This window comes from Parastagonospora nodorum (genome assembly GCF_000146915.1).
Source record: "Parastagonospora nodorum SN15 chromosome Unknown scaffold_34, whole genome shotgun sequence".
Lineage (NCBI taxonomy): Eukaryota > Fungi > Ascomycota > Dothideomycetes > Pleosporales > Phaeosphaeriaceae > Parastagonospora > Parastagonospora nodorum.
In genome coordinates this window covers 47248-74836 of record NW_001884582.1, presented here as the reverse complement: position 1 = coordinate 74836, position 27589 = coordinate 47248, and the positions used below count along the sequence as shown (strand labels likewise).

General features: G+C 52.1%; 4 protein-coding genes across 4 annotated transcripts; 2 read left to right on the top strand and 2 right to left on the bottom strand.

Annotated features, from left to right (window-relative positions):
- Positions 1–221: 221 nt before the first annotated feature.
- Positions 222–993, top strand: SNOG_14835 (hypothetical protein; the record flags this gene model as incomplete). The annotated part of the gene is made up of 3 exons (XM_001804958.1): positions 222–291; positions 313–462; positions 755–993. 3 exons carry the CDS (start codon positions 222–224, stop codon positions 991–993), a joined length of 459 nt encoding a protein of 152 aa, XP_001805010.1.
- A 1429-nt stretch (positions 994–2422) lies between these two features.
- SNOG_14834 (hypothetical protein) lies at positions 2423–24701 on the top strand (the record flags this gene model as incomplete). The annotated part of the gene is made up of 9 exons (XM_001804957.1): positions 2423–2443; positions 2684–2718; positions 2754–2802; positions 2922–3402; positions 3514–21725; positions 21746–21817; positions 21846–22040; positions 22529–22764; positions 22886–24701. The coding sequence occupies 9 exons, from the start codon at positions 2423–2425 to the stop codon at positions 24699–24701; spliced, it is 21117 nt and encodes a 7038-aa protein (XP_001805009.1).
- A 26-nt stretch (positions 24702–24727) lies between these two features.
- SNOG_14832 (hypothetical protein) lies at positions 24728–25198 on the bottom strand (the record flags this gene model as incomplete). The annotated part of the gene is made up of 2 exons (XM_001804956.1): positions 24728–24859; positions 24992–25198. The coding sequence occupies 2 exons, from the start codon at positions 25196–25198 to the stop codon at positions 24728–24730; spliced, it is 339 nt and encodes a 112-aa protein (XP_001805008.1).
- A 443-nt stretch (positions 25199–25641) lies between these two features.
- On the bottom strand, positions 25642–27239 carry SNOG_14831 (hypothetical protein; the record flags this gene model as incomplete). The annotated part of the gene is made up of 2 exons (XM_001804955.1): positions 25642–25770; positions 26106–27239. The coding sequence occupies 2 exons, from the start codon at positions 27237–27239 to the stop codon at positions 25642–25644; spliced, it is 1263 nt and encodes a 420-aa protein (XP_001805007.1).
- Between the last annotated feature and the right edge of the window lie 350 nt (positions 27240–27589).

The following is a 27589-nucleotide window of genomic DNA, read 5'->3' as shown; positions in this document are numbered from 1 at the left end:
ACGGAGATGAGGCTCGACGTCTATCCGACGTCTAGCAATGCACGCGGCCTTGTCATCGTCCCAGGTAGCGCCGCTGTAAATTACACGACGTGTTCTCGACGGCTACAGCATGTACATGAGCGACGCATGTCGGCATTCTGACGGACTTTAGCATATGTTTCCGAAGCTGAGGTTTGCCTATTGAAAGTGCATGCTTCTTCGCCCATGTTCGAATTAGCATGATGCCTCGTCAAGTGTGTTGTGTCGATTGGCGCAACGCTGGTACTAAATCACCACAAAATGTAGAACCGTGTAAGTGTGATGGAACTTGAGCGATCTCGGAGGGCTGCCGCTTCCCCATCAACCAGTTGCTCGCAGATCCGTTGCAGATCTTCCTGTGTCTGCATGACAGGGGCTCGTCTTTCCTCACGGTGAAGAGAGGAAAATTGGCCACTGCTTTCACCCAGTCAACCCCGTTTTCCGGTACGTACAGGGTACGGCAAAGCTCTAGGGCATTCACAAGGCCCGTCTTGCCTGAACGCATGGGCATATGCCATGCGTCGAGGTTCTGGGGTCAAAAGACGGCCAACATCTGTCATCTGTGCCCTAAGAAACACCGGGCAAGTCAATTGATTAAAACAAAACGCTGGGATCCTCCTCATGCAGGTAATCATCGATCCTTGATGCTTGCCTTCACGGGGTGCATTCCTGAAGGAGAGGATTGTCTCCACACTGTGACCTGGGTTGTGCACAGAAAACGCTCTGAATCGCACAGATTCGTCCTCAACGGGCCGAATATGTACTGTAGGAAGCGAAGGACAGCTGAAAACGCTGAAAACGGGTAGCGGTCTAAGATGCGCCAAGAGCGTCAGTCGCTGGCTGCCGCTGCACCCTGTAGCTCCATACGATCTCGACGGGGCTCATGGGGCTATGGGTCCGGGACTGCCACGCATCATTCCCGCGGACGTTGGAGCTGGACCCGCCAAGAACAAGGATGACGATGGTGTACAGTAGAAATGCCAGAATGCTGGAAATACGAGCGGCAGCGGCCGGTTAAACCGCTGTGATTTGCACGGACACATCTCAGGATTCAGGCGCTTGGTAACAGGCACACGCAGACACGGCTACATGATCGAGACAGGAATCGGTGAATCTGTCTCCCACTAGAGATGTGATTTTCTAGCGTGGCCCCAGAACAGGCACTCGGGGGAGGATGTCGGCCCTGCCGCGCAAGCAAGGCGCACTGCGTACCAATCGGGATGTTGTTGCAACTGGGGCGTTCACTGCGTCAAGCGACGTTCGACTGGCGCGGACAGACGGCAAAAGGAAGGAAATGCGGGACTGCGGTGGGATTGGTGGGCGACGCGTCTTTCTGCGCGATGAGCGCTTCTCTCCTGAGCATCCTCCCGAGTGGAACAGGACGCGATGCAGGAGGGGACAGCGAAGACCCACGACAATTTTCTTTACCGCTGGGCTGCAGAGGCAAATTGCGATTATTGCGGGGTTCAAAGTGTAGTCGCTGATGACTGCAGGGATGGCAGTACGATGGATGGATGAAAGATTTTGAGTTGATATGATCTTCGACTATACTCCTAGGTAGGAAAGGCCGGAGACTCCGCATCCGTCCCCTTTGATGGGGCAGCTGAAGACAGATGTGGACGATACGACGGATATGACGGAACTGGCAGGTCGTCTAGCCATGAACACGCTAAAACTTGGCGGACGCTAGCCGCGTCTGGCTCAAAGTAACGACGTCGAGTTTTTCATCCTGAACGATCGGTCCTTCATTATTTACATCCGTTCCAAGTGAACTCTAGCCCCAGGATAATCCGAACGTTGACGTTGAACTATATTTCCAAACTACTGGCCTCTAGGCTGAAACCAACGCCAACTCTAAACAGACTCCGACCTTCAATTGTTACATATTTTCATAGCCTTACAGAAGAATATAGACTTGTAATTATCAACGCTGAGATAATGTATTAAAGTCTTGGAGCGCAGTGCTGCGTCTGCGCAAGAGCTGTGGAAGCCTGCATGACAGGGCAGACAGGGCAGACATGGGTCAGATTACATAACACGCTTTCGCTTGACGTAAGTTACCGCCCGGCCCGTGCGCCCACCGGTCTGCTTCGCGTTGCATTCCTTTTCATCAACATCCCCACATCTCGTGTCTGCACCCAAGCCCGGGCATCGCAAGCCACATCACTATGGCTTCACTTTACAGCCGCTGGTCGTGCATATCCGTTTTGCGGACTCCATGTCGGATGAATCTTTATGGGCCCCGGTGGCGCAGCTACCGAACCTTCACCGTGCAGCTCAACCAATGGTCCGCTGTCACTCGATGTCGGCACCTATTCATGACAGCGAAGATCCAGCGCTGCTGTGTCACCTCTTTCAGAACAGTCGCCGGTCTGGACATGGCGCCTCAATCTCCTAGACCACCATGGCCAGCTGCAGGCACCGGGTATGGCCATACGACAATGTCTGGGCCAGGTGGCTTGCTTAAGAGAGGAGAGCGATACCTGACGATGACTTCATGGACGTGAATCCTGGCATGCTGGCGTCAAGGCTTTAGTGCTAGATGATGTCTGTGGAACCTGGATGCAAAACCGTAGGCGGGCTGGCCGAGCAGGTGCCAGATGGCCGTGCACCTTTCTTGATGCTTAATGTGACCATAGTGCTTCATTGTTTGCGACCATCATAGCTCAGTCCATTTGACCACGCAAACGCAAAAAATTGGTAAGTACAACCCAACTATTGAGCACTAATTGCAGCTTCGAGTCCACTAGCACGGATTCATTTGGCTACGGGCACACATACACGGTACGTTGACCAGAATCCTCCTCTCCGGCGACTCTTACAGCCCCACCGAGAATCTCGAACCTGTCTGCTATCACTGCTCAATAACGAGTACATGCAACAACTGACACCACCGTCCAGAGATACCACAACCATTCACCAGCCTCATGGAAGCACGGCTCCAGTCAATATGGGCGCACGTCTTGAACTTGCCTCATGTTGCGCTCGATCAGCCATTCCTCGCAGTTGGCGGAGACTCTATCTCTGCGATGCAGGTTGTAGGCCAATGCCGGAAAGATGGTATTGGTCTTGGCGTGCAAGAAGTGCTACGCAGCCGCTCCATCATGCAATTGGCCGAGGTCGTGAAGGAAATCGAGCACATTTCGTACGACACCGTTGAGTATTTCGACGAGGAGTTTGACTTGACTCCGATCCAATCACTTTATTTCCAGCGACCGAACGACGGACGCGGTCACTTCAATCAGTCCTTCTATCTGCAAGTGAGACAGAGGACAACAGAGGGAGAGTTCCGAGCCGCAGTGCAGCAGCTGGTAGCGCGCCATTCTATGCTACGCGCACGCTTCTCGCATTCCGACGACTTAGGCTGGAAGCAACGTCTCACCAGTAAGCCTGCCCCTGGTCATAACAAACACCCCTGTCCCAGTGTTCCAACGTCCTACTTGCCAGACGCAACCCAAAGTGTTGTCCCAAGGATACGATACTAACGCATGTCAGACGATGTAACCGGTAGTTTTCGCTTTAGGCATGGAAATGTCTCATCAAAGCAGGAGATTGATGTCATGATCGAGGACTCGCAACTTTGCCTGGATCATGAGCATGGGCCCTTGTTCGCAGCCGACCTCTTTGATTTCGGCGAGGACCAGTTCGCATTTTTAACAGCACATCATATTGTCATTGACCTAGTCAGTTGGCGAGTGCTTCTAGAAGAACTTGAAGAAATACTACGAGGCGGAGAATCCCTGCCTCCAGGACTTCCATTCCAAAAGTGGGCAGAACTACAAGTGGAACATGCTGCAACACTGGAGTCAAGACACGTTCTCCCACCGGTAGATGTTCCTCCGCTGGACTTTGACTACTGGGGTATTACGCGGGAGGACAACACTTACGGTAATGCTAGCCACGCGCTGTTCGAATTAGACTCGGATGTTAGCTCTGTGTTCTTGACCAGTTGCCATGCTGCGTTCAAGACCGAGCCAGTGGAGCTACTTCTCGCCGCCCTCATCCATTCTTGGTCACAGGTTTTCGTGGACAGGCCGATTCCCGCGATTTTCAACGAAGGGCACGGTAGAGAGCCCTGGAGTCCCGAAATTGACACATCACGCACGATAGGATGGTTTACAGCTTTATCGCCGATACTTGTAACTCCAGCATCAGATGCCACCGAGACAGTGCGAAAAGTGAAAGACTTCAAGCGCCTGATCCCCGGGAATGGTCGGCCGTACTTCGCTCGAAGATGTCTCACCGAAGAAGGACGTGCCGAGTATCGGACCCATTGGCCGATGGAAATCCTGTTCAACTACCTAGGCCAGTACCAACAGTTAGAAAGAGCAGATGCACTGCTTCAGCCGCTCGACACAATGGCCGGCGAGTATCGCGCGGCTGGCGGTACCTCTGACTTTGGGCATATCACTCCTCGATGGGGTTTATTCGAGATATCTGCCATCGTCTTCAAGGGTCGCCTCAAGTTCGCCTTTACATTCAATCGTCACATGCGACATCAGGATCTTATTCACCGATGGGTTGAGCAATGCCGTGAGACTTTGACGAGCATGATACGAAAACTCGTCGTTCTTGAGCCTTCACCTACACTCAGCGATTTTCCATTGTTGTCACTAAATGAGGACCGTTTCCAGTCCATGCTGGCCAGCTTGAACGTTATGGGTATCATGCCTTCCGAGATCGAGGATGCATATCCTTGTTCGAACATGCAAGAAGGGCTCTTGCTGTCCCAGAACAAGGACTCCGGCTTTTATGCAGCGGCCACGTTACACGAGCTCAGACTACATGGCGGACGTCTCGAAGCGAGGACGTTGGATCGTGCTTGGCGACAAATCGTTCGTCGCCACCCAGCACTGCGGACTATCTTCTTGGAGAATTTTGGCACACAAGAAGGCCTCTACAGTCAAGTTGTACTGCACTCTATCGAGCCAAATATCGTGCACCTCCAATGCGCAACTGAAATGGCCTCCGTAGATGTGATCAAGAACCAACGATCAGTGAGCTACGACGATGGTAAATGTCCAAATCATCGTTTCACTATCTGCACCACACACGATGGCAGGATATTCTGCTCTTTGGAAATTAGTCATGCTATCATGGACGGGCACTCGATGAGTCTACTTGCAAGGGAACTTCGTGAAGCTTGTGAAGGGCACTTGCGAGGAGAGGGCGCGCCATACCGCGATTACATCTCCTGGCTGTCAACACAACCCCAAGAAAGCAGCCTCGAATTCTGGAGATCATACCTTAAAGGCAGCGAGATTTGCTCTTTCCCTGCTCTCGATGATGGAGAGACGATGGACAAGCGTTTGGTATCAATTCGCATGGATATGGACAATCTCAGTATGCCAGATCTCCAAGGCTTTTGCAACTCGAATGGCATCACACTTTCCAACATTTTTCACACGGCATGGGCTCTTACTCTCAGCTGCTATGTTGGAAGCAAGGACGTAAACTTCGGCTACCTCACGTCCGCCCGTGACGCAGAAGACATTCATCGTGTTGGTGACATTGTGGGCCCCATGATCAACACGCTCGTCTGCCGCGTCAACTTTACCGATGGCTCTCAGACCCTACTTGATGTCCTTCAGGATGTTCAAAGAGATTACATGGAAGCGCTACCTCACCGGCACATTGCATTGGCTGATGTTCAGCATGCTTTGAATCTCGCAGGCGCAAACCTGTTCAATACAGCCCTTTCATACCGTCGTTTGCCTCCAGATACCGCTGCAGAGGCTACAGGTGTAGAGGTGATCGAGATCGAGCCAATCTACGACCCTACAGAGTACCCAGTCAGCATTAATATCGAAATCGGCGACACCAGCGCAGCTGTCGATCTGGATTATTGGTCCGACTTTTTATCCGCTGGCCAAGCAGCCAATGTTGCGAGCACTTTTGTGCGCGCACTGGAGAACATTGTATACCAGGCCAGGCGCCGCATTTCCTCTCTCGATTTCCTTAGTGGTCAGCAATGGCTGCAGATCCAGGCGTGGAACGCCATGCCTCCAACATTGAACGACTGCGTACACAACAAAATTGCGTTGTGGGTTGCATCGCAGCCAGACGCGCCCGCCATCCGCGCTTTCGATGGCGACTATACCTACGCTGAACTCGACGCCGTGAGCAATCGTCTGGCGCATTGCCTTGTGAGCCTTGGCGTCGGACCAGAGAATTTTGTGCCGACGTGCTTCGACAAGAGTAAATTTGCCATCATTGCTATGCTCTCTGTTCTCAAGGCAGGAGGCGCAGCAGTGCCGCTGGATGCTAAGCATCCCAGATCGGCGCTCCAGACGCGGTTGGAGGATGCGTCTGCCACCATAGTGCTCACTACGGCTTCTCGCTTAGAGAAGCTCGAAGGGTTGTCTCCCAATGTCATGGTGATCGATGATGCTTTCTTGGATCAGCTTCCTGTGCCTACTGGACCAGCTTGCACCAGTGTGCAACCACATAATCCCTGCTTTGTCATCTTCACCAGCGGGAGCACTGGGCGCCCAAAAGGAGTGGTGCTTGAGCATGCTGCTATGGTGACCAGCGCAGAAGCTCATGGCTCGCGGCTGGGCCTTCGGCCGGGCTCGCGAGTGTTACAGTTTGCCAGCTATACGTTTGACAACTCATTGGAGGAGATGTTCACGTCACTTCAACGCGGAGCTTGCGTCTGCGTTCCCTCAGAAGAGCAGCGCTTCAACGACATTTCGGGCGCAATCACTGAATTGGATGCTAACTTTATGGATCTCACGCCTACTGTAGCAGCATTACTGGATCCCAAAGACGTGCCGACAATCAAAGATCTGGCACTTGGGGCTGAGCCTCTTACGAAAGCCCTCATCGAGACCTGGCGGCCGCATGTTCGGGTATACGGGCAATATGGCCCCAGTGAAGCTTCCATCAACTCCGCATTTCGGGATTTCACAAATGGTGGTGAAGCGACCAATATTGGCCGAGCTGTCGGAAGCATCTCGTGGATAACCGACCCTGAGAACCGCGACCGCCTTATGCCGATCGGCTGCAAAGGAGAACTGCTCATTGAAGGTCCCATTCTTAGTCGAGGATATCTCAATGACCCGGAGAAGACTGCTTTGGCTTTCATTCAAGACCCTGAGTGGGCTCGTACCACCGGCAGAACGGGTCGGCGATTTTACTGCACAGGCGATTTGGTCCAGTACACCTCTGAAGGCGAGATGGTCTACATGGGCAGGAAGGACAACCAAGTGAAGCTCAACGGACAGCGTATTGAGCTCGGTGAGATTGAGCATCACCTCAAGCTTAATCTTCCAGCGGGTGCCAAGTCAGCTGTGGAGCTTGTAAAGTTCACCGAAAGCAAATCCCTGGTCGGGTTCATTTGTCTGGATGCTGAGTCGTTGGCAACTCCCGCCATTGCAGAGATGACAGACTCTGTGCGCGTTATTGCTAAGCGGGTCGAGGTTGCTCTTGGCGAAGCACTCCCATCATACTACGTTCCCGCTATGTTCATGCCTGTGGCGAGTATGCCGATGACTACATCTGGGAAGCTCGACCGTAAAGTGTTGCGACAATTGGCAGCAGAAGTCTCTGATTCACAAATGGCCGCCTTCCGACTAGCTGGTAACAGTGGTCGGGAGCCCTCTGGACACGTCGAAGTAACGCTGGCTTACCTATGGGCTGAAGTCCTTAAGCTGAGTGCCGGCACTGTTGGAGCAGAAGATTCTTTCTTTCGACTTGGTGGCGACTCCATCAGCGCCATGCGTCTCGTCTCTGCAAGTAGGAGGGAAGGCGTGGTGCTCAACGTCGCAAATGTTTTTGCTCACCCGAAGCTTGAAGAGATGGCTGCAACAGTCTCGGTCCTCTCTTCAGAAGAACGTACGAGCCAGGCCAACGTGACAGTCGTTCCGTTCGAGCTCATTCCTCAGAGTGACAAACGCCGCATCATAGACTTTGCTGCTATCGAATGTGGCGTCTCTTCTGACGCTATCGAGGACATGTACCCTTGTAGTCGCTTGCAAGAGGGACTCATCTCCTTGTCCACTCGAGATCCAGGGTCCTACGTAGCGCAGCCAACATACCGGCTGCCGACAACGATTGATGTACCGCGGTTCAAAGAGGCTTGGAACAAAGTCATCGCCAATGAAGCAATACTCCGTACACGTATCATCCATAACGACCAGTTCGGCTTCCTTCAGGTCGTAGTTAAGGACCAACCACAATGGCAATCATTGACGAGCCTAGAGGACATTGAAGAAGCTCACCGACAACTACCAGCCATTCCGGGTGGTCCTTTGATCAGCTACACTATTGTCGGCGAAGCCACCAATTCCACATTCTTTATCTGGACTGCGCATCATGCTGTCTACGATGGCTGGAGTTGGTCGACTCTTTTCAATCAAGTCGAATCTTGCTACAGAGACATGAAGCCAGACCTGCCGCCATCCGTGCCATTCTCCCACTTCATCAAGTACCTTTCGACACTCAAGAAGGAAGACTCGGATGCATTCTGGCTGGCGCATCTGGAGGGCATAACTGCTCCACAGTTCCCACAACTTCCTGCCCCGGATTACAAGGTACAGGCAACAAGCCAACTTGTTTACGACATACATTTGCCACACCGCTCGGACACAGAGGTTACGGTGCCGTCAGTCATACGGGCAGCATGGGGCCTTTTGCTCGCTACCTACTCCGGATCAGACGATGTACTCTGGGGTGAAACGAACAGCGGGCGAGAAGCATCTGTTGTTGATATCGAAAGCATCATTGGACCTACTCTCACTACAGCACCCGTGCGCCTCAGACTGAACCGCGCACTATCAGTCCGCGATTACCTTCAAGAGACACAACGCCAGGCCTCTGCAACCCTACCTTATCAATTTGCCGGATTGCAACACATCCGAAAACTGAATTCCGAGACTGCCGTAGCTTGCGACTTCCAAAGCTTCCTGGGCATTGTTGCAGGCGACAATTTACAGGATGTCGAAAGCGATCTGTGGAACATGCAGAGTACTGGAACGCCTGGCACGAACTTTTTCAGCTATGCTCTCGTCTTCAACTGTACTGTCGAGGGGGATAGAATCAACGTGGAAGTACTCTATGACAGCAATATCACAGAAACATGGTTCATCGAGCGTTTGACTAAGCAGTTCGATTTTATCATCAAATGTTTCAGCTCTGCCGACTATCTCAGCCAGAAGTTGGACGATATCGTGCTTGTGAACCCCGCAGATATGGAGACGATCAAGAACTGGAACAGTACGTCTGTACCCACCATCAGCCGTTGCATCCATGATGTTATTTCGGAACATTATGCAACGTCACACTCGACTGCTATTGCCTTGGATGCCTGGGACACAGGGGCGATGACCTATGGCGAACTTGAAGAAAGGGCAAATCGACTAGCCTCTCGCTTGATATCACTTGGTGTTCAACCCGGATCTTTCGTGCCACTATGTTTCGACAAGTCGGGCTGGACGATCGTAGCAATCCTTGCCGTGCTGAAAGCTGGGGCCGCGTTCGTTCCCCTCGACTTTGAAGCGCCTATCTTGCGACTGCGCGAGCTTGTCAAGGATGTCAAAGCACAGTGGATACTATGCGCGCCCAACTTCGAGCAGATGTGCACATCTATGGGCTGCAATGCGATTGCCATCGATCGCGATGGAACCGAACCGGATCGGCACCGAACTGAGGTTCTGCCGCAGGTGCGAAGCGACAGCGCGGCGTATGCCTTCTTCACGTCTGGCACGACTGGAAAACCTAAAGGTGCCGTCATCAATCACTCAAACTGGGTTTCCAGCTCCACGGCGTTCGCGCCCATGTGGGGCATCTCCGAATCCTCGCGCGTCCTGCAGTTCGCATCGTATGTCTTCGATGCTTGCCTGATAGAAATATTCAGTACGCTCATGCAGGGTGGCACTGTCTGTATACCAGATCAGGATTCGCGGACTAATGATCTTGTTGGTGTCATCAACAAGTTTAATGTAAATTGGGCCGCCCTGACGCCATCCCTTGTACGCACCATTCAGCCTTCCCAGGTACCCAACCTAGAGGTGCTTGTGCTTGTAGGCGAGGTAATGTCTCAACAAGATCTGCTTACTTGGACTGACCGTGTTACCTTGGGTAATGGATATGGTCCTACAGAGTGCAGCTGTGTTTCCACGTTCAACATTATGACGCTTCGAACAAAGCCGAACAACTTGGGCAAAGCCGTCACATCGCGAGGCTGGGTTGTGCTACCTAAAAATCACCACGCACTCGCACCTGTGGGCGCTGTCGGTGAACTGCTACTTGAGGGTCCGGCAGTCGGTGCAGGGTACCTGAACGATCCAGCGAAGAGCGCAGAAGCATTCGTGCGAGATATCAAATGGGCGTCTGATACTTCGGAGTTCATGTCCTCCAAGTTTTACAAAACTGGTGACTTGGTGAAGTATACCGAGGACGGAACTATGCTCTACCTTGGACGCAAAGACTCTCAGACCAAAGTGCGTGGACAACGGCTCGAACTCTCTGAAGTCGAACATCACCTCATGGAAGATGGCGCAGTTCAAAATGCACTCGCTGCCGTTCCAACTTCTGGGCCATGTGCAAAAAGGCTTGTTGGCGTGGTTTCCATTAGAGATCCCTCTCTTTCGGGCGCGCCGGCCGCAATACTCGAATTGCTTCCGACGGAAATGGCCTCTTTGAACATCAGCATCATTCGAGATCGTTTGTGTGAGAGGCTGCCTTCGTACATGATCCCTTCGCTGTGGCTAGCCATTTCTCAATTTCCGTTAACTCCAGGAGGTAAGATGGACCGCCGTCGTGTAGTGCAGTGGTTGGAGGAGATGAACGCCGACACCTACCGCACGATCTCATCATTAGGCCTAGAAGAGGCCAACGATGATGCGAATAGTACTGAACGCGCGCTCCAAGGCATCTTTGCAAAGGTTTTGAGCCTTCCGGTCGAAGACATCCGCCTCAATCAGTCCTTCCTGCATCTTGGTGGCGATTCAATCGCTGCTATGCAGGTCTCATCGCAATGTCGCTCCCAAGGTCTTGCCGTGTCCGTACAGGATCTCATCCGCGCAAAGTCAATTACCGTACTTGCTGCGTCGGTCGCGCCAGTGGAAAAGAACGATTCGAATATAGGTGCAGCGCAAGACTACAGTCTTCCTTTTGAGCTCTCGCCCATCCAGCAGTTGTTTTTCCGTACTGTTGGCGACGAGTACAACCATTTCAATCAAGCTGAGCTCTTTCGGTTGTCGCGAAACTTTGACGTGGAGGAAATACGAGCAGCGTGCGATGCGCTGGTCGACACTCACCCAATGTTACGAGCGCGCTTCGTTCGTAACGAGAAAAATATCTGGAACCAAAAAGTATCAGCGGATAAGAACTCATTGAGACTGCGCCAACATCGCGTCGCAACGTCGGACAACAGCGATTTGCAACCAGTCATCAACGACAGCCAAGGAACGCTCGATATTACAAACGGACCGGTTTTTGCAGTTGATGTATTTGAAATTGATGACACGTTCTCACAGGCTATTGCGATGGTATCACATCATTTGGTCATCGATGTGGTCTCATGGGGCATCATCCTCGAGGATTTTCAGGGACTACTTAGCGGCATCAGGCCACCACCGCAGAGCCTCCCGTTCCATTCCTGGTTACAACAACAAGCGTCACAAGCAAAGCAGACTTCGACCAGTAAAGTTTTCCCATTGAAGGCCATCGCGACAGCCGACCAGAGTTATTGGGGCATGGAAGATCGGGACAACCTCAGCGGAGAGGTCATCGAACAGGACATTGCTCTCACCACTCGAGACACTATGCTCTTACTTGGTGCTCAAGATGCGTTAGGCACCGATACCTTGGATATCCTTGTCGCGGCTCTCCTTGAATCGTTCCGAAAGACCTTCCCTGATAGGTCGACTGTCACAATCCACAATGAGGGTCACGGACGAGAGCCGTTCGATTCTAAGCAAGACCTGACTCGTACGGTTGGGTGGTTCTCCACCATTTCGCCAATACCTCTGCCCGTATCTTTGGAAGACTCAACAGACCTTGTGAGTACGATTCGCTGGGTAAAGGATGTGAGGGAAAGAACGCCCGACAAAGGTCGACCCTACTTCGCGCATAGCCAGCTCACGGAGACTGGGCTGACCTCTTTCGCCAGTCATTGGCCGGCTGAGGTGCTCTTCAACTACCATGGGCGGGTTCAACACCTAGACCGAAACGATGCGCTGCTTCAACCCCTTGAAGGTGTTGATACCAAGGAGGTTGGCGATTGTGTTCCCCGCATGGCACTATTCGACATCACTGCAGCTATATCGCAGGGTGCTATTAAAATGTCCTTTGGCTTTAACCGTCACATGAAACGCCAGAACGAGATCCGAGCATGGATTGCAGAGTGCCGGCAAACCCTCGTTGATGCTGTCGATCAGCTCCTGCAGGTGCGACCAGAGCGTAGTCTTGGCGACTTCAAGCTTCTTCCACTCACCTACAACGGAATGTCACGATTATCATCGGTGCTCCCGGCTGGCACTACCATTTCCGACATCGAAGACATTTACCCCACCTCTCCAATGCAACAGGGCTTGCTGCTTACGCAAATGCGCGACCCTGAGCTGTATCTATATCACGCCATTACTGAGGTGCAATGCGCCAATACTCAACAAAACGTGGACCCACGAAAAATTGCCGAGGCGTGGCAGGTGGTTGTTCATCGGCATCCAATCTTGCGCACGATTTTCATCGACAGTCTCGCCAAGGATGGCTCAAAGAACCAGATTGTCATGAAGACCAAGCCCGGGAGAGTCCAGTTCATTACAGACTGTTCGGATGATGAAGTTGCCAGAACCTTGCGCGAGATACCGGGCATCGATTGTCGCGAGTCTCTGCCACCTCACCGCATGACCATCTGCAAAACGAAGACAGGAAGAGTGTGGTTTAGGCTTGAGCTGAGCCATGCCATCAACGACGGCACTTCCATCACGAACATTCTCAGCGATATGTCGCAGGCTTACGAGAGGAAATTGACTCGTGCTGATGTTGGTCCATCGTACCGCGACTTTATTGCACACATTCTCTCTTCCAGCCAGGAAGCCGATATCGCGTATTGGAAAAACTACCTTTCTGGGATTGAGCCATGCTTCTTCCCAAATCTGAATGACGGTAAAACGGGTGCACACGAGCACAGCTCTGTGGAGGTTAGCATCACTGATGTGACTGCCGTTCAAAACTTTTGCAAGAAGAATGGTGTCACATTGTCCAACGCTCTGCAAGTTGCGTGGGCTTTGGTGTTGCACTGCTTTGTCGGCGCATCCGATGTTTCATTCGGCGTGGTAGCGTCCGGACGCGATGTTCCCGTGAAGAACATAGAAGAGGCTGTGGGCGTTTTCGTCAACATGCTCATCGCTCGTCTCACCTTTTCAGACGAAACGACGATCAGCCAGCTCCTAGAGACCATCCAAACTGATTCTGTCAACGCCCTGGCCCATCAAGCATGCTCTCTGGCCGACGTGCAGAATGAACTACAGCTTCCTGCGCTCTTTAACTCTGCTTTCACTTTCCAGCGACGCTCGCTTTCGCGTGATCCAGAGCAGACCGCACTTATATATGAGAACATGGAGTCTGAGGACAACGGTGAATATGCCATCACCATCAATGCCGATGCATCCGAAGATGAGATCTCCGTTGACTTTGGCTATTGGAAAGACAAGGTCTGCACAACTCAAGCGCAAAACATAGCAGACACATTCGAAAGGATTCTTCTTGGTATTGTCTCAAGCGATGCCCGTGAGCTCACTGTCGGTAAAATTGAGGTGTTCACATCCAGCAGCATGCAGCAAGTCATGGAGTGGAACATCAACCCACACCCACCTATCGTCAAATGTGTCCATGAGGTCATCCATGAGCAAGCTTTGACACGACCACGGACAGCAAAAGCGATAGATGGCCATGACGGTAACTTCACCTACCAAGAGTTCGACAAAGTCACAGATCAGCTTGCCTTCCATCTCCAGAGCATCGGAGTGACAACCGAGACTTTTGTTCCGATTCTGTTCGAGAAGTCGTCCTGGGCTATTGTCAGCATGATAGCCATCATGAAGGCAGGTGGTGCCTACGTGCCTCTCGACCCGAAGCATCCCGAGACACGACTGCGGGAACTAATCAGCGACGTGGGCGCAAAGGTAGTGCTATGCTCGCGCGCACATCATGGTAGGGCAACGGAGGTTGCAGAGAAGCCCGTCCTGGTTGACGCGCAAGCGTTCAGAAAGCTGCGTCTACCATCGACAGCGAAACCAAAGTCGAATGCGACGCCGAACAACGCTGCATACTGCCTCTTCACTTCCGGCACTACCGGCAAGCCGAAGGGTACCATCATCCCTCACGGAGCATTCTGCACAAGTGCAGCTGCATTCACACGTCGCATGAATATCAACGCAACTTCTCGAACCTTCCAATTCGCTAGCTACACATTTGATGCTAGCTGCATCGAGATTTTGTCTGCACTCACAGTCGGTGCTACCGTATGTGTGCCAAGCGAAGAAGAACGCATGAATAACCCTGCTGGGGCCATTCGCAGGCTCAAGGCGACGTGGTCCCTGCTCACACCATCCGTGCTCGGAACCATCGAACCTGATCGCGTCCCTTGCCTCAAAACTCTGGTTGCGGGTGGAGAAGCTTTACCGGGTCCAATCATCAAGAAATGGGGCACGAGTACTTGCTTCATCAACGCATATGGACCTACCGAATGCGCAGTCGTCGCTGCAACTTGCTACAAATCGACGCTCGATCACAAACTTCTCGAAACGGAGCCTGGGACAATTGGCACTGGATCCGGGGCTCGGTTATGGGTTGTGCATCCTCGCAATCATGATAAACTCATGCCCGTTGGAAGTGTTGGCGAACTTGTCATTGAAGGACCGACAGTTGCGAGAGGCTATCTCAACGACGAGGTCAAGACGGCCAAGGCATTCATTGAAAACCCCGCATGGGTATCTGCCATTGCTGCAAAACACCCTGGCTTCACTGGTTCACGCATGTACAAGTCTGGTGATCTCGTGCGCTACAACTCGGACGGATCGATCAGCTACATCGGACGCAAAGATACACAGATCAAGCTCAATGGCCAGCGGATTGAGCTTGGAGAAATTGAGTTCCATGTCGGCAAGAACTTTCCCGAGCATGTCCAATCTGCCGTGGAGCTGGTCGCGCCCTCTGGTCGATCTGCGAAAGCACTTGCCGTGTTCTTTGCTCTCGTTCATGATGAGTTCGATGAGCCTCTAGAGACAATACAACCCGCCTCGACTGATCTGCCCGCTTCTGATGAGCTTCTATTACCCATGAGCGATGATTTGCGCGACATGTGCAAATCGACAGAGAATGGACTCGGTGGTGCTCTTCCATCGTACATGATACCCGCAATCTTCATCCCAATTAGGAAGATGCCATGGACTTCTGCAGGGAAGCTCGATCGCAACCGCTTACGAAATCTGGTGCATAATCTCAGCAGAGAGGCTATGACGCCTTACCGACTCACGAGTATGATGAACAAGAGACAGCCCATCACTGCAGTCGAGAAGAAGCTACACAGGGTTGTATGCTCGGTCCTGAGCTTGCCATCATCCGCTGTCGGCATCGACGATAGCTTCATTCGTCTTGGTGGCAACTCGATTCTAGCAATGCGACTCGTTGCAGCTGCACAATCCGAACACATGGATCTCTCAGTCGTAGATATATTCCTGCAGCCGAAGCTGTCTGACCTCGCTGCAAAGTGTGGATCTGTCGACACAGCCAAGGCTCCAGAGAAGGCAATCGAGCCTTTCGATTTGCTCCAGTCTACCGCTCCTCGAGCCCAGATCATCGAAGAGATTTCTCAGCAATGCCACGTGCCTGCAGCGCATGTTCAGGACGTTTTGCCAGTGAGCCCCTTGCAAGAAGCGCTGCTCACGCTTTCAATCAAACAGCAAGGCGCATATGTCGCGCAGCATGTGCTAGAGCTTGCAAGTTCAATCGAAATCAGCAAGCTCAAAGAAGCGTGGCAGAAAGCAGTGCAAGAGGTGCCAATTCTTCGAACGCGCATTGCCCAGTTGCAGTCTGGTCAATTTCTACAAGCCGTTCTAGCCAATGCTCCCATTCCATGGCGCGAGAGCACCTCGCTTGATGATGTTGAGCAAGACGCAAAACGAGTCCCCGAGTACATTGGCGCGCAATTGACCGCATACACCATCGTGAGCACAAAAGATAAGAAATACCTCGTATGGACCATTCATCACTCACTCTACGACGGCTGGAGCATTGCGTTGCTGCTTCAACGTGTTCAGCAAATCTACCAGACCGGTCAATCAGACGCTGCGCACACAGCTTACGCCAATTTCATCAAATACCTCTCGAATGTTGATGTTGAAGCATCAAGATCATTCTGGAGGCGTAATTTGGCTGGTGTCGCATCTTACCAGTATCCACAACAAAACCATTCTGCACTTGACGAGTCGCCAACTGGTAACACATTGCGCCACACCATGAAACTTGCACCGCCAAAACAGAGTGACGTCACCCCATCGAATGCGATTCGGGCAGCATGGGCTTTACTACTGGCAGCCTACACTGGGAGTGATGACGTGGTTTTCGGAGAGACGCTCACTGGCAGAGATGTCGCAGTCACTGGCATCACCGAGATTTGCGGCCCGACTCTGACTACTGTCCCCACGAGAGTGCAGATTCATCGCTCTTCAAGCATCTCGGATCTGCTGAAGGCCATTTCGGCCAACGTCGCTGAGCGTATCCCTCATCAGCACTTCGGGCTCTCCGAGATCAAGAGGCTTGGCGATGGCATAGCAGCTGCATGCAATTTCCACAACCTGCTCGTAGTCCAGACTGAGGGCGAGAATGTTGCCGAATCGATGTGGTCCGTCCATGATGGCGGCTCGCAGGGTGCCTTTTTCACCTATCCGCTGGTGATCGAGTGTACTATGGGTGCTTCGAACGTTGAATTTTTGGCGCATTACCACGAGAACGTTATCTCAACGTTTGAGGTTCAGCGATTGTTGTATGGCTTTGAATCTGTCCTTACCCAACTTGGCTCGGTCAGTAAAGTCCAGGATATTCGTATGCTGAGCGACCAAGACCTCCAATTGCTGCGCACCTGGAATGCCAATGAACCAGTCATCATCCATGAGACAATAACGTCTCTGTTCGCCAAGCAAGTTGAGAGACAGCCCAATGCCATCGCCGTCTCTGCTTTTGATGGCGATTTCACATATGTTGAACTCCACGACCTCGCCTCTCGCCTTGCGCAAGAGCTCATCAGTCTCGGGGCTGTACGAGAACAACTCATACCCACATGTCTCGACAAGTCTCGATGGGCAGTGGTCGGAATCATGGCCATCCTCATTTCCGGGGCTGGCTATGTACCTTTGTCTGCATCGCATCCTGCTTCTCGACAACTGCAGATCATGACAGATTGCAATGCCTCAATCGTGGTCTGCTCTCCGCAATACCAGATACGATTCGCTGGAGCAGTTCCAAAGGTGGTTGGCGTCAGCGAGGAATCGGTACTCAATCTTCCCACACCACAGCGCAACATATCTTCGCGCGCAAAGGGCTCCGACCCCTGCTATGTGATCTACACTTCCGGCAGCACAGGTACACCAAAGGGCGTGGTGATAGAGCATCGAGCAATTGTCTCGAGCTCTGCTGCTATCTGTAAGGGCCTCCATATGACCCCAACTTCGAGGGTGTTCCAATTCTGCTCGTTCCTGTTTGATGTATCTATTGGGGAAATACTTACGCCTCTCACGTGCGGTGCGACGATCTGCATGCCATCTGAGCAGCAGCGTACTACGGATGTTGCAGCTGCGATCACGTCCCTGAAGGCTGACTGGGCCTTCTTGACACCATCCGTGGCCTGTCTGATTGATGGGCCGCACGCAGTACCTACCTTGAAGACATTGGTCGCCGGTGGCGAGGCCATGACTCCTGAAGTCATCGACAAGTTTGCGGCTGGCTTAAAGCTATACAACGGCTACGGACCTACAGAGGCTACTGTCTTCTCGATTACGAACGACCGGGTCTCAGTTCAACGAGATGCAACGAATATTGGCCATGTAACTACGAGTGGAAGGAGTTGGCTTACCAATCCGACAAACCCTCATCAACTCGCGCCTCTGGGTGCTGTTGCTGAGCTGTGTCTCGAAGGCCCGTTCCTTGCCAAGGGCTATCTGAACAACCCTGAAAAGACAGCCGCTTCCTTCATAGAGAACCCAGGATTCATGGAACAGTTTAGCAAAGCAAGTGCGACACGTATCTACTGCACCGGCGATCTTGTTCGATATGCTCCCGACGGGTCAATTACCTACCTTGGCCGCAAAGACAACCAGGTCAAGCTCGCAGGTCAGCGTATTGAGCTTGGTGAAATCGAACACCATCTCCAAACCGATTCAAATGTCCGGCATGTTGTGGTTCATCTGCCCAAATCTGGACCAGGCAAGGGCAGGCTCGTTGCTACAGTCGCGTTTGCAACGGAGTCTGCTACGGTGAACATCGATGATCAGCAGTGGCGAAGCCTTTCAAGCAACCCTGAGATACCCTCGAAGATTAACGGAGCAAGGGAGAGACTCTCTGATCTAATTCCTTCATACATGTTACCCGTCGTATGGATTGCTGTACCCCGCATACCATTGTTGGCGTCAGCGAAGGTCGACAGAGAACAGGTCGGCGCGTGGCTTGAGACATTGGACGACGCCGCCTTCCAGGAAATCCTCGATATCGAGAGGAGCGGTCACGACAAAACGGCCGTACCAGATTCCGACACTGCTACCTTGGTGCAAAAGATATGCGCTGGGGTATTGGACGAGCGTGTCGAGGATGTTAATATGAGTCGCTCGTGGCTATCACTGGGTGGCGACTCGATCACGGCGATGCAGCTACTTGCCAAATGTAGAGCTGAAGGCATACACCTCACACTCAATCAAGTTCTGCGCGCCAAGTCCATCGCGCATCTTGCGCGCAGTATCGAGCCATCACTCACCCTCGACTACGGAAACGAGCAGACCGATAAGTTGTTCAAACTCTCCCCTGTCCAACAGCTTTACTTCAAAACGAAGGGCAATGAGAGCGGCTCCCACTTCAACCAATCTTTCACGGCCCAGCTGTCACGCGCAATAGCGACAGAAACCTTGAAGCGCGCTTTTGACGCCATTTTGAAGTGCCATTCAATGCTGCGTGCGCGCTTCGTCCGAGGTGATGATGGTGCGTGGCAGCAGCTTGTGCTTGGAAATATACCAGAATCTTACACTTTCTCTGTCCACAACGTCGCTGCTGCTTCTGATGCAGCGGAGATCATTTCGACAACCCAAAAGAGTCTCGATATCCAGCAAGGCCCGGTATTTGCTGTAGATATTTGCAACACTCAGTCGGGCGGGCAGGTTGTTTCCATTGCTGCGCATCATCTCGTCGTTGATGTGGTCAGCTGGAAAGTCATTCTTGGCGATCTGGAAGAAATCATCAACTCCGGATCTGGCCATGCTTTGCAGAAGGGGCTTCCTTTCCAGATGTGGTGCGAAAAGCAGGCCACACACGCGCGCAAATCTTCAACACAAGAGGCTGTGCGGAAAAATACTCCAGCAATAGAGCCCACTGATCTTCCGTTCTGGGGCATGGACAAACGAGCAAACGTGTATGGCGACGTAGAACGCGACGATTTCACAATCGATGCGGACACCACAGCTCTGGCACTCAACCCCAACGGGGTGCTTAGGACCGATGTTGTCGACATCCTACTCGCGGCCACAGTCCATTCCTTTACACGCGTTTTTGTCAATCGCAAAGCACCCACCATCTTTAACGAGTCACACGGCCGGGAACCATGGGAAGGAAGCAATATAGACCTTTCTCGGACAGTCGGATGGTTCACATCCCTTTACCCAATCACTGTACCTATTGCGGAAGATGAGGACGAGGTGGTACATACTCTACGCCAAGTCAAGGATCTCCGGAGACGCATTGTGGACAATGGCCGACCCTACTTTGCGCATCGTTTCCTTGCCGATGACGGGCCGCAACCCTCATCCGAAGCACCAATGGAAGTCCTTTTCAACTATCTTGGCAAGAGCCAACAAACAGAGTCAGGCGACTCGCTTTTCAAGCCTGTAGTCTTTGATGAAGATGAAGACGAGGAGACATCTGACGTTGGCATGAAGACAGCCCGTCTGGCGCTCTTCGAGATATCCGCATCTGTTGTCGACGGACAGATTCAGATGAGCTTCATGTACAACCGATGGATGAAGAATCGAAAAGGCATCCGACGATGGATTGCGGAATGTCAGCGAACACTTCAAGAGATAGTCAGCACACTTGCCGAGATGAAGACGCCTCAACCCACGATGGCTGATTTCCCACTACTCCCGTTGGAGTCGTACGAGCGTCTCGATCGTGTCATGAGAACACTGCCAGCAACTGGCGTCGCCACTTTCGAACAAGTTGAAGACATATATCCCTGCTCTGCTATACAAGAGGGTATGGTTCTAAGCCAGATTAAGGACCCCGAATCATACTGGTCCTTCACGACCTTAGAAGCCAAGTCGAAGAGTCGCGCCATCGAGACGAACAAGTTGGCCAATGCGTGGCAGAAAGTGGTGAACCGCCACCAAGCACTCCGAACGGTCATTGTGGATAGTGTCTGTAAGGGTGGAGTTTTCGATCAGATCGTAATCAAAAAGCCAGACACAGGCCTGGTCTCATACACTTGCTCCGACGCAGAGCTGACAGCCAAGCTTGCATCAATTCAGTATGCTGACCTGAACGGCAAGAGAAAGCCAAATCTTCCACACCAAGCTGCCATCGTGCAGACTACCTCCGGGAAGGTCGTCGTGAAGATCATCGTCAACCACGCTGTGATCGATGGAGGCTCGTTGGCGATTCTCGGGCGCGACCTCGAAGATGCTTACGAAGACACGCTTTCCGAAGACGAAGGCCCGCTCTACAGTGGCTATATTAGATACCTCCGTGGTCTCGACTCCAAAGTCGCTATTGGGTACTGGAAGAATCAGCTCACTGGTGCCCAGCCCTGCTACTTCCCACCCATGCCCCAGCAGATTGGCAAGCAGCGCCAGCTTCATTCAGTGGACATGAGATTCCATAGGTTTGCCGACCTTCATGCCTTTGCTGAGACTAGCAACGTCAGTCTAGCCAACATTCTGCTCGCAGCCTGGGCGTTCGTACTTCGATCATACACAGGATCGTCAGATGTATGCTACGGATACCTCACGTCTGGCCGGAATGTGCCCGTAGATGACGTTGAGAACGCAGTTGGTGCCTTCATCAACATGCTGGTGTCGCGCATCAAAATCGTGCATTCTGCTTCACTTGTCGATGTCATCCAGAAAGTTCAAAACGACTTCATCGAGTCTGTCCCACATCAGCACTGCTCTTTGGCTCAATTCCAGCATGATCTGGGTTTGGGCGGCAAGGCTTTGTTCAACACTGCTGTTTCTATCCAAAACAGTGGCGCATCTCAAGGTACTGTCAAGCCTGACGCCGACCTCGAATTGGAGCAGATTGCTGGTCACGATGCTAGTGAATACGTCATAACTCTCAATATGGATGTGACCCGTGGCGACGAAGCAGTGCGGTTCACTTACTGGACTGATGCTGTCTCGGATGGTGAAGCGAAGAATGTTTGCTCCCTCATGGCGAAGATCTTGACTCAAGTCCTTGGCAATCCAAAACAAACGGTGGCCAATCTCGATGTCGCTGTTTCGGAAGTATCGACACCTGCTAGCAGGTCGCCTTTGCCAAGTTCGCCATCTTTGTCGCCGACGGCAACATTTCCGCCAAGAATGAGACCGAGAACTCTGTCATCCAGATCATCTTCTTCGTTACAGATACCTCGAATCGGCGCGACTCGTGTTGCATCGCCGACGCCAGCCGACACTCCAGACTGGAACAATCTCATCCGTTCAATCGTTGCGGAGATGGTGCCGCAAATTGTGGACCAAGTCATGGCAAAGAATAAGGCGGTTACCGAGCCAGCGGCGGCAACTATCACAGAGATGACGAACCAAATGACTGGGCTCATAGCAAGAAGAGCGTCCATTTCTCATCGCGGAACGACCCGAACATGGACAATGCCATCCCATACATTCCACGAGGACGTCGCATGAGTGGCGCGGAGCAATGCCCGAGAGCAGGATACAGTCTGGCGCCTGAACATGGTGGCTGCTGCGAGCGTCTTGGCTACTGAAGCATTGCAGTCACCAGAACTTTGTGGAGAAAGAAAGTTGTTGGGATTGTGGAGCGAGTTGTGGGACCATGGTGGAGGATACTATTGACAAGGACGACAGCTTTTTCGTGAGTAGAGTTCGGGCCTCAGCTGTAATTTGTCATACTGACTGCGGACAGAATGTTGGGAGGTGACAGTATCATCGCGATGCGACTCGTCGGAGACGACTAGAGAAGAGGGTCTTTCAATGACCGTAGCCGACGTGTTCAAGAACCCGACATTCGCCAGATATGACAAGAGTAAGTATTGTGCGTTGGAGTTTGTAGCGTAGACTAACGTGTTCAGGTTGTCCGTGTTGCGGGCGAAGTGATTGACGAGGTCATGTCCAGAGCTGGAGGTTCAGCTTACAACGACAAGGGAGGCCCTTCAGATCCAACACAGCGAGTTCCTACACGTGCCGCGGCTCTTTGGGACGATTTCCAGTCGGTGATCTCCGAGTACAAGGGCAATGAAGGCAGCGTCAGAGCCGTAACGCCAATGGAAGATCCTGAACAGACACGCAAAGACGCCTTCATCAAGTGGCAAGGCCTCAACAGTTCACCCTCGCCCCCACGGAGACCGCAAGCATTCCGGAGAAACAGTTCGAGGTCTTTCGTACATCCGCAAACCATCCAAGAGGGAGTCGAGACTTTTGTGCCAAAGTCTGTCTCGCTGCTTGGAGATCCAAATGTCGACAGCGTCATCGTCGAAGGTTCAGGTGTTCAAGGGAGGCATCTCCGATGTCTTCCCAGTGACTGACTTCCAAAGTCTCGCCATCACGGGCAGCCTATTGGAGTCCAAGTGGATGCTCAACTACTTCTTCATGGAGGGAGATGGACCACTCGACCTACGAAAGCTCAAGCAGGCCGCATATCGCATCTGCCAAGCGTTCGATATCCTGCGCACGGTGTTTGTGCCATATGGCGATCGCTTCCTTCAGGTTGTACTGAGAAAGCTGCAGCCCGAGTTCATCTATCAACAAACGGACGATGATCTTGAGACATTTACCGCTGACCTTCGCCAGAGAGATCGCGAGCACGGACCGCGTCTTGGCGAGGCTTTTACACAATTTGTCGTTGTCAAGCAAAAGCAAACCTCGCGCTATCGCATCTTCATGCGACTTTCACATGCTCAATATGATGGTGTCTGCATCGGCAAGATCCTCGAAGGCCTGCAAGCAGGCTACAATGGACTTCCGGTCTCCTCCACACCAAGCTTCGGCAACTTCGTTAGAGAGTCCGCAAAGACGATTGCCGGTGCGCATGACCATTGGCGCGAGACGTTACGTGGCTCCAAAATGACCGAGATTGTGAACCGTTTTGGCCCCAACTACCAAAGATCGGCTGGAAGTACCATCACGCTCGAGCGCAAGTTGACCGCGCGCTCGCTGTCTCGCCTCAACATCACGATGGCTACTGTCGTCAAGGGCGCATGGGCAGCCACGCTTGCCCGTGTTGCTGGCAAGTCAGACATTGTCTTTGGACACGTCATCTCCGGTCGCAACAGTGGCGTGAAGAACATTGAGAACATCGTTGGGCCGTGCTTGAACACTGTTCCAGTTCGTGTCGTATATCGACCCGAATGGACCGTACGCGATCTCCTCAACTATATCCAAGATCAGCAGATTGCAAATATGCCATTCGAATCTCTAGGCTTCAGGGAGATCATTCGACACTGCACCGAATGGCCTGACTGGACCAACTTCTCGAGTGTGCTTCAGCACGACCAAGGCATCTCAGATGAGAAGCCGACGTTACAGTTGGGTGGCGTCGAATTTGCGCTTGGAGCTGCCGGTACCCAACAAGATTTCGCAGACTTTTCCATCAACACTACATCCCGCGGCGGCACTCAGCTTGACATCGCACTCACATACGCACCCAATAGCACCATCACCGCCGACTACGCAGAACACGTCTTCGAGATGCTTTGTGGCAATATTGTTACTTTCTCAATGGACCCAAATGCGATGCTCCCATCACCATCCGAGCTCTCGTCGCAAAGCTCAACGACTGTGAACTCGGATCCAGCGCGCAAGAAATCCGACCAAAAAGTCACACTCGCACTTCCCAGCGATACAAGCCTGTCGCGTCATGAAGTTAACACTCTCGCCACCACGCTGCGCGCAGCATGGCAGCAGATCCTACACAATGAGCACGGCACGCCGACTGACGTCGAACTCGATTCAGACTTTTTCCAACTCGGCGGCGACATCATGGGTCTCGCACAAGTTGCTGCCATTCTTGCTGAGGAAGGCTTCCGCGTCCGCGTCGAGGACTTGCTTGACAAGAGCGTATTCGTCGATCAAATTAGCGTGTTAGTGACGGAAAGAAAGCGGCAGGTGGAGAAGGAGGAACAGAGCGAGAAGAGTCCTTGGGGCGATAAAGGCAAGGCGAAGAAGACGACGGAGACGATCAAGGTGAAGAAGGAGAAGAGTGGGTTTGGTGCGTTGGCGAGGAAGATTGGGTTGAAGAAGAAGTAAAAAGTAATTCCCTGGGTTTTTGGTCATCACAAGAGAGTTTTCGTAAATTCGGCGATGGCGACAGGTCCTGGCGGGCGTTGGCTGGTACAAAGTACACGGGCGCTGCCACTGCATTTCGGTTTCGATGCGCTGGACGGATTTCGGAGTTGGGGTGGGAACTTCACGTAATTTCATTATGTTCATTAGAACTATTTTATATTGTATGTCTCGTATGTGGTTAAAAGCAAACGAAATTATCTGCTATGCTTCCGATGTCGTTCACCACTTATCGACCTCTTCCTTTTCCTGACCGAGTCTTGCATCTCCGCTCCTCGTCCAGATGCACGACTGCTATACTCCTGCACTTCCGGGCAAAATGGTTCTTCAGGAAATGCATATTCGGTACCACCACAGGTCGGGCACGCAAAGATTTCGGCCATCCATGCGAATATCTCAGACTGGCAGGTGATGCAGATCGTGAAATCTACTTTCGCGTCGTGGATTCCGTAGTAGGACATGATGTTTTGTTCTTGTTTGTTTGCGCGGTTGGATAGCCCTCCAGTAATGGCGGTACTGCGCAATGCTAGATACTATGCTGAACTGGAGTTTGTGACAGCGCGAATGTGATTCGCGAAGTGAAGGAAGGCCTCAACGGCTGCATGCTGTGATGCAGTGATAGTTATGCAATATTTGGTGCGAACTTATTTTTTAACTCAATTTCGAGGCTGAGGAATAGTCGCAGCATGTTCCACGCAGGTTTGGAAGCTTCACGGAAGGTCTAGTTGGAGCCATGACGCAGTGCAAAATATAACAGGCCCTTGGAGAACGTCTTCACGTCACATAGAACTTGTGTGTATGAATTGATTGTAGGTGGGCTTTATTATAGTAGACACTAACGTTGTACATGTAATTCTAACACCTGCTTCATCAAGTACCAATCCGAAAATTATCCCTACTCAGTCTACCCTCGCCGCGATCCGGGCGCACTACTATGCCTCTCGATAATCTCTGCAACACAAGATGCGACCTTCTTTCTCTCAGCCTCTGCGTCTGCTTGCTCATCATGGAAATCCAAGTACTGGTCCTCCGCCTGCACATTCTCATCCTTCCTCCCCCAAAAGTCCACGCATCTTTCGCAACCCTCGTGTTGGCAGGCGTAGCACCGCTCATGCGTATCTGGTAGAACGGGATTCCATTCACCAAGGCGAGCCCGAGTGTAGCATTGACAACAGCGGCGCATGGGGAATTTGTAGAACTGGTTGTGCGTTGCACGTTTTGTGGAGAAGCGACGGGGTAGCATTGTGATGAAGAAGTATGGATAGAGATTATGTAGCTATGAAGTAATGTATGGTTTTTTATTGCGAAACAGGTACAAGTCGTTGTCTAAGACATTTACACACATGTCGGTGGTTGACGTTGACGCACTCCGTCACTGCTGCTCTCCTGATCATGCGAATTGCCACGCAATTCGTTCTCCTCTTCTTCACTGGGATCTCCGTGCCCCTCCATGTCTTCCAAGTCCTCGTCCCTTCCTGGCCACAGAATCAGTTGCTGGGATATCGCACGCACGTTGGTGATTGCAACAAATATCCAGACCATGACCAAGATGATAGTTGCTGCACTGCAAATTCCCTTCATCGCAGGGCTTTGAAGGGCATTTGCTATGTAGATGAGCGCAATCACGAGGCCTGCGTTCGGGAAGATGAAGCCCCAATAGTTGAGCGTGAAGTGCAAGTCCTTGTATGAGTTGAGGACGCTGACGATTGAGAACGCAGAGAACCAAAAGGCTATGAGCCACATGAAGATGCCTGCAGCTGTACCGACCGCCTTGAAGATGTCGCCAACTGGCACGGATGTGATGCCGAGGAAGTCCGCCGGAATATGCTTCGGTGCATTCATAGCAAGCGCGACGAATGTGTTCGCAGTGTATGCCGCGGGCCCTACAGCAATGAACATGCCCGGCCGCTTGCTGGCTTCTGGTAGTTCGCTGTTGACGAGTCGCGTAACGTACAGCGTCAACATGATGAAAGCGAACGTCCAGCCAAGACCGGCGAATGTGAGGCTACCGATCCAAATTGGAAGGCCGGAGTCAGTCGGCTGGCTCTTCAGTAAAGTTGTTCCGAGCGGCCCGGCGATCAAGAATGGGTATACAGGCAGGATCCATGCTGGCATCGCCTCAGCTACGGGAAGCTTTTCGCGATCGAATATAATGTGGTACTGGAAAACGGCGACAAACATGATTGTGCCAGCATAGGTCCAGTAGAGCACTTCTTGCGTCCTAATAAGCCACGGCCCACATGCTGGAACGGCGTACAACTCGATGCAGTAGATGATGAGTGCGATACTGACGAAAAAAGACCCAAAGAAGAAGGATTCGTGTGGATGGTGTAGGCTACGATTCAACGATCGTTCGTTTGTGCAGAATCGGTACGTGATACTAGCGCTGAACATGATGAAGAGTAGGATATCAAGAATAAAAAAGACCTTGCCGATGGTCTTCAATCCACTGAAGCTATACGGTTGCTGGCCAAGAAGAGTCGCAATAGCGCCAGTACTCATCGTGCATTCGAACCATGACCAAGTAAAATGGTTCAATCGCCTGCTCCATGGTAGACGCGTTGGATGGTGATGATCTTGGGGTTTTGCGGGACGCGAAAAACTGCCGGACATGATGGACGGGACGCCAAAAGAAACGGCGGGAAGCGGGTAACAGGACGATGCAGCCTCATGCTACCCAAAGCCCGACAAGCAGTTCTTAGCATGACAAGATTTATCCGTCAAATGCTTGACGTCAGGTCAGGTCCGATGTCAGGGCCACAAGTCATAGTGTCATACCAAGTGGGTGCTAACCCGATCGAGCGTAGCTTCTTCACCCCAAACTGAAAACTCCCTTGTTACGACTGTCGCTT